Source organism: Phascolarctos cinereus, unplaced genomic scaffold (assembly GCF_003287225.1).
Source record: "Phascolarctos cinereus isolate Bilbo 61053 unplaced genomic scaffold, phaCin_HiC Scaffold_1;HRSCAF=81, whole genome shotgun sequence".
In the NCBI taxonomy this organism is placed as follows: domain Eukaryota; kingdom Metazoa; phylum Chordata; class Mammalia; order Diprotodontia; family Phascolarctidae; genus Phascolarctos; species Phascolarctos cinereus.
In genome coordinates this window covers 110057947-110073901 of record NW_027555514.1, presented here as the reverse complement: position 1 = coordinate 110073901, position 15955 = coordinate 110057947, and the positions used below count along the sequence as shown (strand labels likewise).

The window sequence follows — 15955 nt, the reverse complement described above, 5'->3', positions numbered from 1 at the left end:
CATGTGAAGTAAGTGCAAGAGAAGAGGTGATGATGGCACTGATGCCAGCAAGCTTCGGTGACCGGAAGGAAACTTCGGGAGAGAAGAGGGTTTGGGGAAAAGATAATGAGTTTTGTTTTAGACATAGTGAGTTTGAGGTATCACCAGAAAATTAAGTTTAAAATGTCCAAGAGTCAGTTGGTGAAGAAAAAAAGTCTTGTTGTTATAAACTTGCCTATAATTTCTTGTAGCCTTTGTTATCTTCAGTTGTACATAGTAGGTGCATGATGAATATTTGCTCAGTTGTTGAATTCAGTTGTTTAATCAGTGGCAAATTAGTACTTCCTAAGTAAATAAATATCAATTATGTCAGTAGAATTACTAGCAAGATTCGGGGCCATAGAAATTAGTTTTTCTGACACAAATATTAAATGGGAAGCCAATAATTATAATTAAGATGAAACTGAACACTAAATGTAGTTTTAAAGAAGAGGTATGAATAAAGAATAGGTAAAAATAAAGAAGAGGTAAGAAGAGGTATAAATAAGTAATCCAGGGCATTTATAAAAGGACATGGAGTCTTTTAACTTTGGGTCATTAGTTTAACTGTCTCCAAGATAATATCATCAAAGACTATTTCTACCCAATAACTAATGTCAGGCAGGTAGAAAAGTGGCGAGTTGATGATGATGGGCCTCATAATGTACGGGTGACAAAAGGTCCCTATGTGACCCTGGTGGTAAAGTGAGAAGTCAAGAGGTGGACTTCCATCTTAATCCCAAATGTTGTCTTAAAAGTGTTATAGCCGATGTGTGTTTATAGAGTTTTTGTTACTTTCTACGTGGTATCCATGCTCAGTAACTCAATAATAACCCTACGTTATGGATTATCATGGTCACTCTTTATTTAATATCTTTCTTTAACGAGACCAAAAGGACTTACAGATGGTATCTTATTCATCCTTAGTGCCCTCTGCATCTGCTTTCTGGAAATTGATGCCCAATATGGCCCTTTAGTTTAGTGACTTTGTGTAAGTTGAAGCCAATCTAAGTGTTATGATTCCTTATCCATCATACCTCATTACCTCCACACTCATACAATAGATTTTTTCGTGAGAAAGAGGAGGATAATAACTTTCATCACAAAGGAAATAAGGAATGGGGATAAGGAATGCTTTATTATAAATTTGATTAAAGTGCATGATTTTTTCCCCCTTATGCTTAGGAGTATTGCCCAATCAGAGGAGAAACTAGTAATCAGTGCATCCTGGGCAAAAGATGATGACATCAGCAGACTTCTAAAATCTCTGCCAAACTGGACTAATATGGCTCAACCCAAACAGCTGAGACCTAAGAGAGAAGAGGAAGAAGATTTCATAAGGTAAAGGATCTTTGTTCCTAAAAAATTAATGAAACAAAATGAAGTTTTTGTTTCAACTCAACCACTAAGAATTTTATGTTGTGTATGTGGAATCACTTAGTTATACAAGTAGAATTTTGAAGTTAGCCAGAGTCATTGTCTACTCTTTTTCATGTGGCCATCTTGCCACATTACGATATCTCCACCTCTTTGTCATTTTTGATCTGTATTAAATTGTTGTGTTAAACATCTGTGCAATATGTTTTGTATTAAAATCAAATTGTTGTATTAAAATCAAAGTCAGGGACTTCCAGAAAGATGGTGGAATGAGTAGTCCTGTCTATGCTGAACTCCTCTTCACCACCTTCAAACAACAAATGCACCAAATAAAGTAAAAAAAAAAATAACATAGGTGAAAGTAAGGAAATCCTTGCAAAAAAATTGGCAAAGAAACTAAAGAAATAAGTAAAAAAGACTTCCAAATATAATAAATAAATTCAATGAACTACAAACTATTAAGAAGAAATCTGTAGAAGGAAAAATTAATACTGCAACAAAAACAAGAATGAAAAGATCTGATGGCTATCCAGATGAAAATAAAATCTCTTAACATATGGACAAACATGAGCCTTAATTGCTTAGAACAAGAAGTAAAATATTTCAATAAAGCAGTGGGCTTTCTAAGAGAGTGGCAGAGATGGAACATGAAAAAGCAAGGATAGAACTCATCCCATGGCAATAGAGGAAAGACAACAAACATAGAAGAACACTTGAGAACTGAACAAAGCAAATGCCTTGAAGACAGAACTTTTTAAGACAAGCTAAAAATGATTGGACTCTTAAAAAAAACCATAATGACACAAAGAGACCTAATACAATATTACAGAAAATTATATAAGAAAATTGCCTGAAAGTACTAGAGACTGATGGGGGAAATATAGATCAATAGACTCTACCCAGAGCAGTTAGAGGAACCCCAATATAAATTTTCTTGGAAATATAGACAACAACTTCCACAACTTTAATATCAAAGATAGGGAATCTTGGAAGCAGAAAGGAAGAAACAATTCACACATCAAAAAGCCTAACTTTCAATCATTCAAGTATTATTCTTTTGAAGAGAAAGAGAAGTATGGAATACAATGTTCCATGAAGGTCATAGATAATTCTGGAGGAAATCTTATGGGTCATATTGTCCAACCTCATCATTTTAAAATGAGGAAACTGAAACTCAGAGAGGGTGAGTGACTTGCCCAACATCATACAGGTTATGAGGGATTTGAACGTATATCCTTTGACTATAAATATTCTACTCTTCCCTTTGCACCAAAAAGTAAATGAAATAGGCCTACATCCAAAATTGTATGGGCATACTTCATTTTATTGCACTTTGCAGGTACTGCATTTTTTACAGATTGAAGGTTTGTGGCAATCCTGCATTGAGTGAGTCTATTGGTGCCATTTTTCCTACAGCATATGTTCACATCATGTCTCTGTATCATATTTTGGTAATTCTCACAATATTTTAGACTTTATTATTATTATTATATCAGGTAGAATGATCTGTGATGAGTAATCTTTGATGTTACTATTGTAATTGTTTTGGGGTGCTAGGAACCGCACCCATATAAGACAGTGAACTTAATGATACATATTGTGTGTATTCTGACTGCTCCACCAACCAGCCATTTCCCCATCTCTCTCCCTTTCCTTGGTTCTCTCTATTCCCTGAGAAACCACAGTATTGAAATTAGATCAGTTAATAACCCTACAGTGACTTCCAAGTGGTCAAGTGAAAGGAAGAGTCAATCAATGCAACAAACTTCATTGCTATCTTATTTTAAGAAATTGCCACAGCCACCCCAAACTTCAGCAGCCACCACCCTGATCAATCAGTAGCCATCAACACTGAGACAAGACCCTCCACCAGCAAAAAGATTACAGCTTGCTGAAGGCTTGGATGATAGCATTTTGTAGCAAAAAAATATTTTTTTAGTTAAGATAGGTATAGTTTTTTTTAGATATAATACTATTGTACACTTAATAGACTATAGTATAGTATAAACATAACTTTTATATGCACTGAGAAACCAAAAACTTAGTGACTCGCTTTATTGCAGTATTCACTTTATAGCTGTGGTGTTGAACTGAACCTGCAGTGTCTCCAAGGTATGCCTGTATATCTTGCAAAACTGAGCATACTGCCTTCATGAGGAAAGATAGATTATCCATATGATCTCAGACTTTTCTCTATTTTTCTTGGGGGAGAGGAGGGGAAGGCAGAGCTGGGAAGGCAGAGCCAGGAAGGCTTTGACGTACACATCTGCCAAATGACAAAAACCTAACAGATAAGCAAGATAATATGGAAAGAAATTGGTAATTTATAGCCTGACTACTAGGAAAGAAATTCTGTATTTGACAGAAACTACAGAGAACAGTGGAAAACAATTTGAGGCTTAATGGGTTAGACTGACATTTTATCCCAGATACCAGAATAAAATTCAAATAGTTAAAATGATGAATATAAAAAGTCAAAATGTTTAAAAGTTAGAAAAGAATAGAAAGTTTTACCTCTCAAAACTCTGAATAAGAGAAGAATTCATAACTTTGATATAGAAAACATTGTAAAAGACAAAAGAGAAAAATTTAAATTATAGAGAAAATTTCAAAACTTTTATACCAACAAAATTAATAAAGATTAAAGGGTATAACTGATTAATGTCTGACATTCAAAATCTATAATAAATTAACATAAGTCTATAACATTAAAAACCATTCCCCTGTATATGGGAACTTAGGCTATGAACAGTTTTCAAAAAAAGAAATACAGACTATGAAAATTTGTTCAAAGTGTCTGAAACTCAGAGAAATCCAAATTAAAACAATTCTCAGGTGTCATATCAATCCCATCAAATCAACAAGTATAGTAAAAGATTGAAAAATTCAATGTTGGAATGGCTGTGGAAAAACAGGCACACTAACCCACAGTGAGTAAAGCTGTGAATTGGTTTGACAAGTCCAGAAAAGAGTTGAGTTATGTAAGAAAATATACTAAATGGTTCGTTCCTTTTAACACAGCAATCCCCAGTATTAGATTTTATACCTATATGAGGTTAGTGGCAGCAAGAAAAGACTCGGGTACAAAAATAAAAAATGTGAAACAAGCTATGTTCCAAACCACTAGGAAGTAAGTACCTTAACAAATTGTGGTATATGAATGCATGTGTCATAGTGAATATTAATACGAAGAATGTAAAAACATGGGGAGGCATATATGGAACCAGTACAGACTGAGAAAAGCAAAACCAAAGAAACAGTAAGCACCACAATTGCAAGTGTGTAAATGAAGACATTTAAAGTCAACTTACTCAGATTCAGCATAATGGACAATGTTTGTACCAAATTATTGAGTTAAAGCACAATTTCTGTTATGAAATGGTAAACTAAAAAGTGGAAAATTATGTGTACTGTAAGTTATTCTTTTAGGAGCTATCGCTTAACTAAACATGGTGATGGGGAAGGGGTACGGCAGGTCCTGTGGGTTGAAGTTGATTGGATATTGGGATGTGCCCACCGTGCCAAAAAAAAATAATAATTTTTTAAAAAATAGTATAAAGTTACCTCGTGCACACACACAGATGTCAAATTCACTGATACTGTCTTTTGCCGATTCACGTGATCTCATAAAATCAAATATTTGATGAACTTAAAAATAAATAATTGCTAACATTTTGTTATGATTCATCGTAAGACAAAAAGCTTCATTCTAATAGTCTGGGATATCATGTTTCAGTGTATATTTACAGTTTGCAAAGTAAACTAAATTCTTGTAGATTATTTTTAGTTTTCTTAGTACCCTGATATGACATTTCCTATAATTTGCCATGAAATCTTCATTCATTCCTTCCTTTCCTTCCATCATAGTCAGATTGACCCAAAGAAGTTTGACTATAATGGTGGCTGTAAACTGTCCGTATTCTAGGGTGAAAGCAAAATATTTTTTAAATTTTTATTTGAATACCTTCTCACATATTGAACCAAATTGTGCAGTCATAAAGCTTCTAAACCCTTCATAGTCCTCCATATTTCACTTCATTCATGGAATTCTCTGTAGAAGATAGAGTACTCTACTAAGGCATAATGTCTATACTGATGGGAGAAATTTGCTTGAGAGTGGCAGGGTATGCACCTACATATATACCCACCTGCCATCTCTCACTCTTGCCCCTTGATCAGGCCATGTTTCCTTCCCATCACACAATTCTTGATGACATCCTTGATTCTTGCTCTTTTGAGGAGTTTATTGTTAGTTGTATGTTTCAGCATACTCACACTCATCATGCATTCATTGCCCTCTGTGTCACACTCCTCCGTAGTTCTTTATATCTCATATCTCACTGCCATGTAGCAACCATAGTCGAATGTTAGTATTAAGAAGATGGTCCTTTGCTTTCATAGGAAGCTTGGGCAATAGAAGACCTTTGCAATTTGCAACTTCCCCAGAGCAATCAAGCCCCCTCTCATATTTTCAACTCCAGGCCCTAATCATCCATCTGTACTGTCTGTTCCAAATTTATGTACTGTTGGACAAGCTCTATGGAGTGTCCATTCAGATGCATGTTGAAACCTGGACAAAAGACATTCTTCATTCACAGCTTTTCATACTATCAGTTTTTAGATTAGGCTAGACATTGATTTGACCTTGGGTAATTCCAAAATTTGCCTCATCCTGACTCTTTAAGTGCACATATTTAACAATAGTCATAATTGTAGTGATTATGTTAGAAAACAATGTCTGATATATACAAAACATTTTTATTAAGCTTTCTGGTTAGATCAAATGAATGTGTTCCCATTTTTCAACATGCCATTATTACATACTATTGTATTACATTTTGTATTTAAGAAAGACTTTTCAGCAACTTTTCTGCTGACATGGGCTGCTCTGGGAAGTAGTTTGTTCCCTCATTGGAGGTTTTCTGACACAGGCTAGATGACCTCATGTAGGATTTACTACAGAGGGAATTTTATTCAAGTGTAGAATCACAGGGTCATAGAGTTAGGCCCGAAGAAGCAGTCCAGTCCAGTGCCCTCATTTTAAGGTGAGGAGACAGAGGTACAGAGAGGCGACTTGCCCAGGGATACACAACCTAAGTTTCTGAGACAGCGTTTTCCACCAGGTCTTTCTTACTCCAAGTCCAATGTCCTACACTATGCTGCTAGATGGTCTCTAAGGTTTCTAATTCTGAGATTCTGTATTTAGTTAGTTCTTATACTCCTTTAGAGATGAAAGTTAAGATTTCTAGCCTTGTTTCAAAGAGAAGAACTCCACAGTACTCCACAAGGTCATGGAAGGGCCAGATTAGAATTCAAAGCCATGCTTTTCTAGATTATCCTTTAGCCGGTTGAGTCATACTATTTCCCAGTCTTACCGTAAGTTCTAATAAATCTGTAATGTTTACTTTAAGAAAATGGCAAGGGAAGGGAGTGACCTGTAGGTCTGTTCTGTTTTCTGTGGGATTGATTTTGTCATCTTAACCTGTCACACAGTCCGTCGTGATTAAAATTTGAAAGACAAGGTAAGTACTAGAAGACTTTTCATTAATATTCTAGTGTGATGGGGTTGACAACGACCTTTGATTAAGCACATTATAGGGCCTTGGAACTTGGCATGAGCCAAGAGTAGTGAGAAGGCAGGCTTCACTTCCTGTAATTAATTTTTTAAAACTCTTACAGCTTCTTGGCACTTGTATGAATATGGAGAACAGTACTCTTTGCATTGAATAAAGGTTAGAATGCTTCCATTACTAAGACAAAGCCATTTTTTCTTCTTGTTTTTAACTTTGAAAATATATGATTTCCAGACTAAACTTTGAAAAGGAGGAAAAACTTTGAATAGGAAAAAAAAAACCCTTCCACAAGAGTTTTAGTGATGTGAGAGGCTGTGTGGCACAGTGGAGAAAGAGCTGGTCTCAGAACCAGTAAGGCTCGGGTCTGAGTCTGTCCTCGGACCTCTGTCATACCTCTGACAGGCTGAGTGAGCCTGGACATGTCTTTCGCAGTCCTCTAGGTCAGTGGTATCAAGCTCGAATAGAAACCAGGACCTTTCATCCATACATAAGGATACCTGCAGGCTGCATGTTGACTTTATGTTAAAATGCAATATCATTTATGTTTTATTGTATTTTTATTTATTATGTTAAATGTTTCCCAATTACATTTTAATATGTTGGGGGTCCACACTCAGGAGTGTTGTTAGCCTCTGCTCACAACTCCTGGCTGAGTATTTGATACATTGATTCTAAAATCATGTTGCAGAGAAGGTACCCACCTCTATTGGTAGGTCTTTCCTCACTCAAGAGTTCCCTATACCTGTGAAATTATAGGTCCAGTTCCCAGCCCTATCTTTTATTAGTATAAAAAGAAGAGAATCAGATAACCTTTTCTCTTAGAGAATCTAATTTTCTTTTGCATTGCTTTTCTAGATCCTAGTTAGGTTTGTTTTCTATCTAATAAAAATCCCAATGGTCCATGTGCCCCAAAGATTGGGGTATGCTGGAACCAGCTCCAGGAATGAGAGCTGACTGTTAACTTTTCAGTGTGAACATTTACACCTCAGAAATAAGAAAAGGCTAGAAATCAATTTTTGATTGTCTATCAAATAGGCATAGAAACATATTTAGGAAAATATGAAGTACATTTGGTTAGAGAGAGAGCTTTCTATTTGTTCTATTGATGGACTAAAATGTATTTTTTTTTTCTTAGAGCTAGCAATTCCTTAAGCAAAAGGATATGTGACAGGGGGGAGTAGATTATTCTGCCTATGAGGTCTAAAGAACACATATGTACTCTAAATCAGAGCATTTTACTGCCTTGCAGTCAGATGGATGATAAGAATTTAAGTCTGGTAAGGGATTAGAGAGGTTACACAATCTACTAGAATAATAGTAATCGACCAGCATAATAATTGACTAGGAATTGAATGTGGTTGAGAATTAAAACTCATGCTCCATCAGCTGGTATCATCCTAAGCTCCACTACTGGTACTCTGAATTCAACATTTCCTGTAGTTCACAGGGCTTTATCACTTGGCCTCTCATACTACAGCTTTTGCCTTTTGTTATCATTAGTCTTTTGATGTATTAGAAAAGCACAGTGGAAACCATAAAATGCTATAGAAATTTGAGCTACTATTCTTATATGTCATGGTTGCTATTCTAGGCAAGAGCTCTGGTGAATGTTTGAACACATTATTAGAATATATCTAGGAGAAACAATGTGATAGAATGCCTAAGAATCATTTATTTTTCTAACCCAAAGGCAATAAAAATGGAAAGTCATTGTAGCAGGAAAGGGAAGGGAAAAAAAGGTGGTTACTAAGAGACAAAGTAGGAGAAAGGCCCAAAACTAAACATGTTCAATTTGTTTTGGAGAATATGCAAAACTAATTGCAAAAGAAATCAGAAGAAATTATAAAAAAAGATAAGACTTGGGAATATTTGGAGACTTTCTAAAAAATTCTTTGATTATGTGTGGACTGTGGGATGAGTAGAAATTCTGTTGAGATTTATTTTTACTGGTTTATGAAACAATTATATTAGCATGATTAAAAGACAACCAAAATATTCTCTTTCCAGTGAAGGAAGCCTGATAATTATCACTCCTAAACTTTTCTTTGGCATGGTGTTTAAAATTTTAATAAAGGAATAATGAAGAAGAGCAAGAAAAAAACTGAATTCTCACAAAACAAATTAACCACGTTTCAAGTAGAAAGAGAAGGAATATGAAGAAAAGTAAGGAGTAAAATACCTTAAATTAGGGGAGGAACAGGAGAGCAATCAAGATTTGGGGAGCAAATATGAAAGGCATCTTCTGTTCCAGCTCAGGCAAGTCCTGTTAGCTCCCTGAGCTTTGCCTTCCTCATTTGCAAAATGAAGGAGTTGGGTGAGATCATTTGTAAAATCTCTTTCAATACTAAAAAAAGTAGAAGCTTATAAGGCCTTCCAATGACTTTAGGTCAGGAAACCTTGCTTTAACAGCATGAGTTCAATCAGAAAGGTGCCAGGAGAAAACTCTAGAGAGGCTAAATGGCAATTAAAAAAAAAAGAACCAGTGTTTAAAGGGACCCAAAGAAGACCAGTAGGAAGGGAGTCTTTGGCTACTTGAAAGAGGAAGTAAAGGTTGGTCCAATGGAATAATTTGGACTCACAAAATGTTGCCTGGAATAGAGGCATTTATTTTACCATATCAAAACAACTAATGTGGTTTTTTAAAGTGTAATTATTAAAAAAAAAAGATGCACAAAAAAACAAATAAATTAGGACAAGAGAAGAAACAGCTTTACTAAAATAAAATTTTTTGCTTGATTAAATGAAGGTCAGAGATGGATGTAGGAGCACTGCCAATCAGACCTGAATGAGAAAGAGACCTAAATATCAAAATTAAGCATAAAAGACTGGCAAGTAACTGGGAATCAACTAAAAACATATCCATTAATATTCAAAGTGATTAGATTAAGAATGTTAATATTGTTATTATTATACCACAGTTGTATGGCTCTTGTTAACATAAGATTGGCAGTAAATGAAAAAAAATCATAAAATCTGATTTAGACATTACATAAACACTAATCTAGTTGGGGATCATACTGATTATATTGTTAAAAATTCAATTACTTGGTATTTTCTACCTGCTATTTTTTTTGTTTTATTTCAAGTAATAAAAATACTTAATTTTTAAAAAGTTTTGTCTGAGCATTTGATACCATGCAGGCTCTTAATAGTGTCAAAAAAAGCTCATACCTAATCTTACTCAATTCAACCAATATTGATTAAGTGCCTGTTGTGTGCAAGACACTGTATAGTCACCCCTTACTTGAATGAGGTTTTTGATGGTTAGACATGACATAGAAGGAAAGGAAGAGGTAGCAAGATAGGTAGGTAGACAGATGAGGTTTAGCTATTAAGGCCATGGTGAACGATTTAGAAAAATACAGAAACATTGCTAAAAAGGCCTCAGGGAGGTTTTGTGCATCCATCTTCAGTTTTGCTGAGTGCCTTGGCCAATGTCTGAGAGATGATACAGGCTTAATAATCCTTTCTATTATTATCTCAGATGCATTTGAAGATGTGGATTGAACAAGGCCCAGTGGAACCTGCATTAGGGTTGCCCTTTTTTTCCTTAGTCTTACCTCCTTTCCCAAAAGCATAGTCTCACTTCTCTCCAGACTACCTACCTCTGTCTTCTGTAACACAAATCTCATTCTATAGTTCATTTCTCTTTCTTTAAGCCTAATTAAATGAAAAAAGTCCGCTCACCGTGTCCCCACGTTTTCTGCTTTCCATTGCCAATCCCTTCATTTTCCACAAAATCTGGATAGAATTATCATTTAGCCTTTCTCTCCCTGGAAGGGAGCATCCTCTTGCGCAGGTCTCTTCACTTTTCTGCCACTCTTGCATATGTGGTTCTTTCTTCTTTCAATTATTTAGTCTTTCTTTAGGAATTTAGAAATCCTGGTTCTGCTGTTGATTGCCCCTGTTACCTTGCTTAAGCCACTTCCCTTTATTGGGCCACAGTTTCTATGTCCATGTAATAAGGTGGTAGGACAAGAAGAACCTCAGAGGTCCCTTCCAACTTCTAAATCTGAGCTGATGACCTTTTAGTTTCTCTTCCTTTTGGGGGGACCCCATCCCTTTTTTCCTGTTGAATTTTCACCAAGAATTTAAAGCTCAGCTTAAATAATATCTCTTCCATAAAGCTATTCCTGATACTCTCCTCCTGTTCTCCACCCCCTAATTCCTTCTAATCAGCAGCACCTGGGGAGGCAGGGGAGAGATGGTGTCTCTTCAGTGCTTTTACCCAGCAGTGTTTTAGTATCAGAGTTATCTGTGCATATGTACACTGGACCATACACTCCATGAGTATACGAACCATATCATGATCAAGGCAAATGGTAGAATGGAATTCAGCTTTGGAGTCAGAGAACCCAGGCTCAGACCCTATCTCTGTCAGTTGCCATCTGTGTGGCCTTAGGTAAGTCCCTTCACTTTTCTGAGTTTCAGTTTCTTCATCTATAAAATGACACAGTTGGACTAGTGACCTCTAAGATTCCTCCCAGGACAAAAATCTGTGATCTAAATTTTGTATTTTCCCCAGTGTCTTAACATAATGACTTACACGTGCTATGTATGGGCTTAGTAGATGTTTGTTGAATGCAATTGTGTATTTTAACTCTAGCCCAGTTCCCCCTGCTCCAAGACTATTGACTTGGGCTCAGTTACTCATAATACCTCCCCTCTTAAGAGATTCAGATCCTCTCAGAGAAGATTGTACAACCATTTGAAAGAGCACTGAAATGGGAAGGAAATTAGGATGCTGAAAGAAAATATGATAACCTAGAAATACTGTCCATAGGAACTAGCTTTTTCAAGAAAACCAGAGGTAACTACTTCTATAAAGCAAAGTCAGTCAGTGAGCAAACATTTACCAAGTGCCTATGATGTAATAAATGCTGAATACATATAAATGTACAGGGATCCTCTCTGTCCTCCCTGCCTCGCACAACAAAGATCTTAAAAGCTAGTTGGTAAAACAAAGCATACGTGCATCAAACAAGTAGTAGACAAGATAATAGTTGTCTGCATGTACTGAAGTCTTAATCCAATCCAATCTGATCCAGCAGGCATTTTTTTAAAGAGCCTACTATGTGAAAAAGCACTATACTAGGTATTAGGGATACAAAGACAAAACAAAAAGCACTTTTGGGGGCCCTCAAGAGGAAATTTCCATTTCCCTATACATGACATTCTTTCCCCTACCTCCACGCCTTTGCACACACAGGTAAGTCCCCATGCTTGGAATATATTCCCTTTTCATTTCTAGCTTCCTTCAAAGCTATACTCAAGCATCACCTCCTTCAGGATGCCCACCCTGAGGCTATAACCTCCCTTCCCTGGAAATTATTTTGTAGACACCTTGTGCATATTTTGTATTTATTTCATAGGATCATAGGTCTAGAGTGGGAAGGGGCCTCAATTAGCATCTAGTCCAACCTCCTCATTTTGGAGTCCTCCTTCTGTTAATCTTTGTTTCCCCAATGCCCAGCACAGTCCCTGGCATACACTTACTGCTGAGTCATTTCAGTCTTGTCCAACTCTTCATGACCTCATTTGGGGTTTTCTTGGCAAAGATACCAGAGTGGTTTGCCATCTCCTTCCCCAGTTCATTTTATAGATGAGGAAACTGAGGCAAACAGGGTTAAATGACTTGCCCTAATCCTGTCCCTCCTCTAGAACCTCTTTTCATTGTTAACCTAACCTTTAACCCCACCATTCCACAGGCACTGATTTATGGCTCCAATATCATGGTAAAAGAGGACAACTGAAAGCTGTTCCTGAAAGGTGTGATCCCAACTCAGAAACCATATCGAAGGTCAAAGGAATGATTCAAAATGCCTCTGCTTACTACAGGGAAAAGTCGCTAGAGAAAAATAAGGCAGCAGTTAATTCTTCAGTTCTAAAACGTTAATTCTGCAAATCTTTATTAAATGCCTGTTATGGGCGTGGCACAATGATAGGTGTGAGAGATGCAAAGATAAAAAAAGTCTCTGGCCTCAAAGAGTTTATACTTTAATGGGGGAGGGGAATTGTATGTATATAAATAAGCATGATACAAGGTAGAGTGTGTTAGGGAAAAAGAAAAAACCAGACAGCATGGGAAATTTGAGAAGTCAGAAATCATACTTGCCTGAGAGACAGGATTAGGGAATGTTTCAAGCTTTAATTCCATAAAAACTCTCCCAAATTCTAATAAGGCAAATAAATGTATTGCTAATTAAATGTCTACTCATGTTTTGTGTAGGTAGCACATTTGTTTTAGGTCATAGGTTGATAGGATTGATAGGATTTTGAGCCACGTGGGATCATATAATCAAACCCCCTTATTTGCTGATGACAAAATGGTACTTAAGTGGTTTAATGACTTGCCTAATATCGTACACATAGGAAGCACCCAATGTGTGACTAGAACCCATGTCCTATGATTCTAAAGCCATCACTTTTTCCATTAGTGGTACCATGTTGCCAAATTTGTGACATAATAGAATTGCAACATTAGGGAAGACACTGCAGAGAGACAAATAATAATAACTGATGCTTATATTTCAGTTTAAGATTTGTAAAGCACTTTGCAAGTGAAAGGTACATACAGAGAGTGGAATGTGAAAGGAAAAGGAGAAAAATTCACCTGTTTCCATTCAGGGCCTTCATCTGCCTAGATCAGAAATTAGAATTGTGGGTAGTTGTGATTGGTCTAAGAAGAAGACTAGAAGTGGTGCAGACTTCTAATTTCATAGCTATATTATTGCTGTCCAAGTTTAAATTTTGGTATATGAATATACAAAAATATAGGAATGCATAACACTCATTTGAGAAAGATAGTTTTTGGAGACTCAATGTCATACAGATAGGAAGGTGCCATTTCCAAGAACTTGCTATCTTTAGAACTCCCCTTTGGAATACATTATTAGGTTAAGGAAAGTCCATCAATTGTCCCTCTTTGGTTCCATTTTCCTAGTAATTACCCCAGATTCATTATTGGCCTAGGAGTAATTAAAGGGAATACCTAATGTTGAAAGGGGGAACATAGCCATTGAGTGATTTTAAAACTATTGCCCAGGACTCATCAGAGGCCACATTCCCAATAGCTTTCTAGGATTTATGTGGACACTTGGCTATGTTCACTCTTGGCTAAACTAAAATGACTTCACTGTGTGAAGTTAATCTGAATTTATCACAAATGCTTCCATTAGTCATCTTGTTTCCTTTCTATTACTTCTGGAAATGTTAACATCAGGGAGCAAGATGGGTGGTTAGATTTGTTCTTCAAGATGTTTCACAGATAGTGATAAATTTCAACATTTCCAGAATGAAATCTGTTAAAACACATTTGTTTTTCTACAGTCTGTGTATTTAGCCCATATATTAAGCACTTGTGTTTCCTGTGTTACCAACAGCTCACCCACTGGGTAGATACCATAGAGTTTTAGTTTTTAGACTAAAAAAAAAAAAGCCTTCCTCAGATAAGAGCAAAGGACAGGTATTGTAGTGAATTTTCCTCTCAGTTAAAGCCACTGACCTTCATGTCATTCTTGCCTCCTTTAACCTTGATAAGAGTCTCTCAGTCAACCAATATTCCCTTGAACCAAATGTCTGTGATATGTACTGAGGCCCAAAGAAAAGAATGGATTAAAAGTAGAATGACTGCTTTTCTAATGAAAAGCAAATGCTAAGAATAAAGGAGCTACAAATATCTATTTGCGACGGCTAAGATGATCTCAGTAGTAGAGAGCCTCCAAGGTGTTTGTCAGTAACCCAGCTGATGAAACATGCTGACTGTGTGCAGAGCTTATGTCGTTAACCCCCAAGCAAGATAAACCATTAAAAATAAACCAGAAAATACGCAAAATGTCTATTTGGGGTATTTAAGTGAACAAATTATTAGCAGTGGAATCATAGATCTAGAGATTGAAATGACCTTAGAGATTCAGTAGTCCACTAGGGGCAGAGCTGGGGTGTGAATATAGCTCCTGTGACTCCAAGCTCAGTTTTCTTTCCACTGTGGCAGATACTTTCCTCGGTGTCTACTTTTGGGTCATGTTCATTCCTAATCTTAGACCTTATCCACCCCATGCAGATTTCACGTATTGTTGAACCTGAGGTTTTTGTCTCCTTGTCTTCTTTCTTTCCCACCCTCCCCCATCTACTTCCTTTCCAATCATCTCATCCCATCCCATCTGTCTCTCTCCACCTCCAAACCTTTAAATTAGTTATTTGGCTCTGGACACGTTCAGCAGCTCAGTCAAGTTTTGTTTATGCATAGGAAGCATTAGTACTACACCATAGTTAAGCAGTCTTCTGTCAGTCAAACAAGTTGTTCTGGAGGGGTGGGAGAGGGCAGAGAGTACACGATTTGTCTTATAAAGGTTTTTATTATCTGTGATTTGACAGATGTGTGTTATGTCTTTCTTCCATTTATGCTATTAGAGTTGATTGTTCAGCCAAGGCCAATTCCATGGTTAGAAGTGATTTGTGGGTGACTTGAAGTAGGTAGACCTGAATTACTGAAAAAGAACAAGAGGGAGAGAAAGATTCATTCATGTCATTGCAACTCTTTTTTAAGAGGATATGAATTGATATATTAATATGATCTGATGCACAGAGCAGGCCAGAAACAAGAAACTTGTCATCTGCTTTTACTTTTACTATTGATTTTTTTTAAGCTATATTACCAAGTGCATCAGGCACCTAGGTGGTGCAATGGTTAGAGCACCAGGCCTGGCATCAGGAAGATAGGAATTCAAATCTGGCTTCAGATACTTAGTAGCTATGTAACCCTGGGCAAGTCACTTACCCCTATTTGCCTCAGTTCCTCATCTGTAAAATGGGGGCAGATGGAGAAGGAAATGGCAAACCACTCCATTATCTTTGCCAAGACAACCCTATGGACAGAGTCCTGTGAGGTCACATAGATTCGGACACAACTGAAAGACAACAACCACCAGGTACATCACCTTCTACCTTGGTTCTTCAAAGTGTCATACAGATATCTGTCATTACCA

The 15955-nt window shown here is 36.6% G+C and overlaps 1 protein-coding gene across 2 annotated transcripts in view; it reads left to right on the top strand.

The window, feature by feature from the left end:
* Positions 1-15955, top strand: part of EXOC4 (exocyst complex component 4) — an 860605-nt gene that overhangs the window by 702868 nt on the left and 141782 nt on the right. For both annotated transcript variants that reach the window (XM_021002278.2, XM_021002279.2), the window contains one exon: positions 1204-1359. In XM_021002278.2, coding sequence (XP_020857937.1) covers positions 1204-1359 — 156 coding nt within the window. The remainder of the gene's footprint in view (positions 1-1203; positions 1360-15955) is intronic.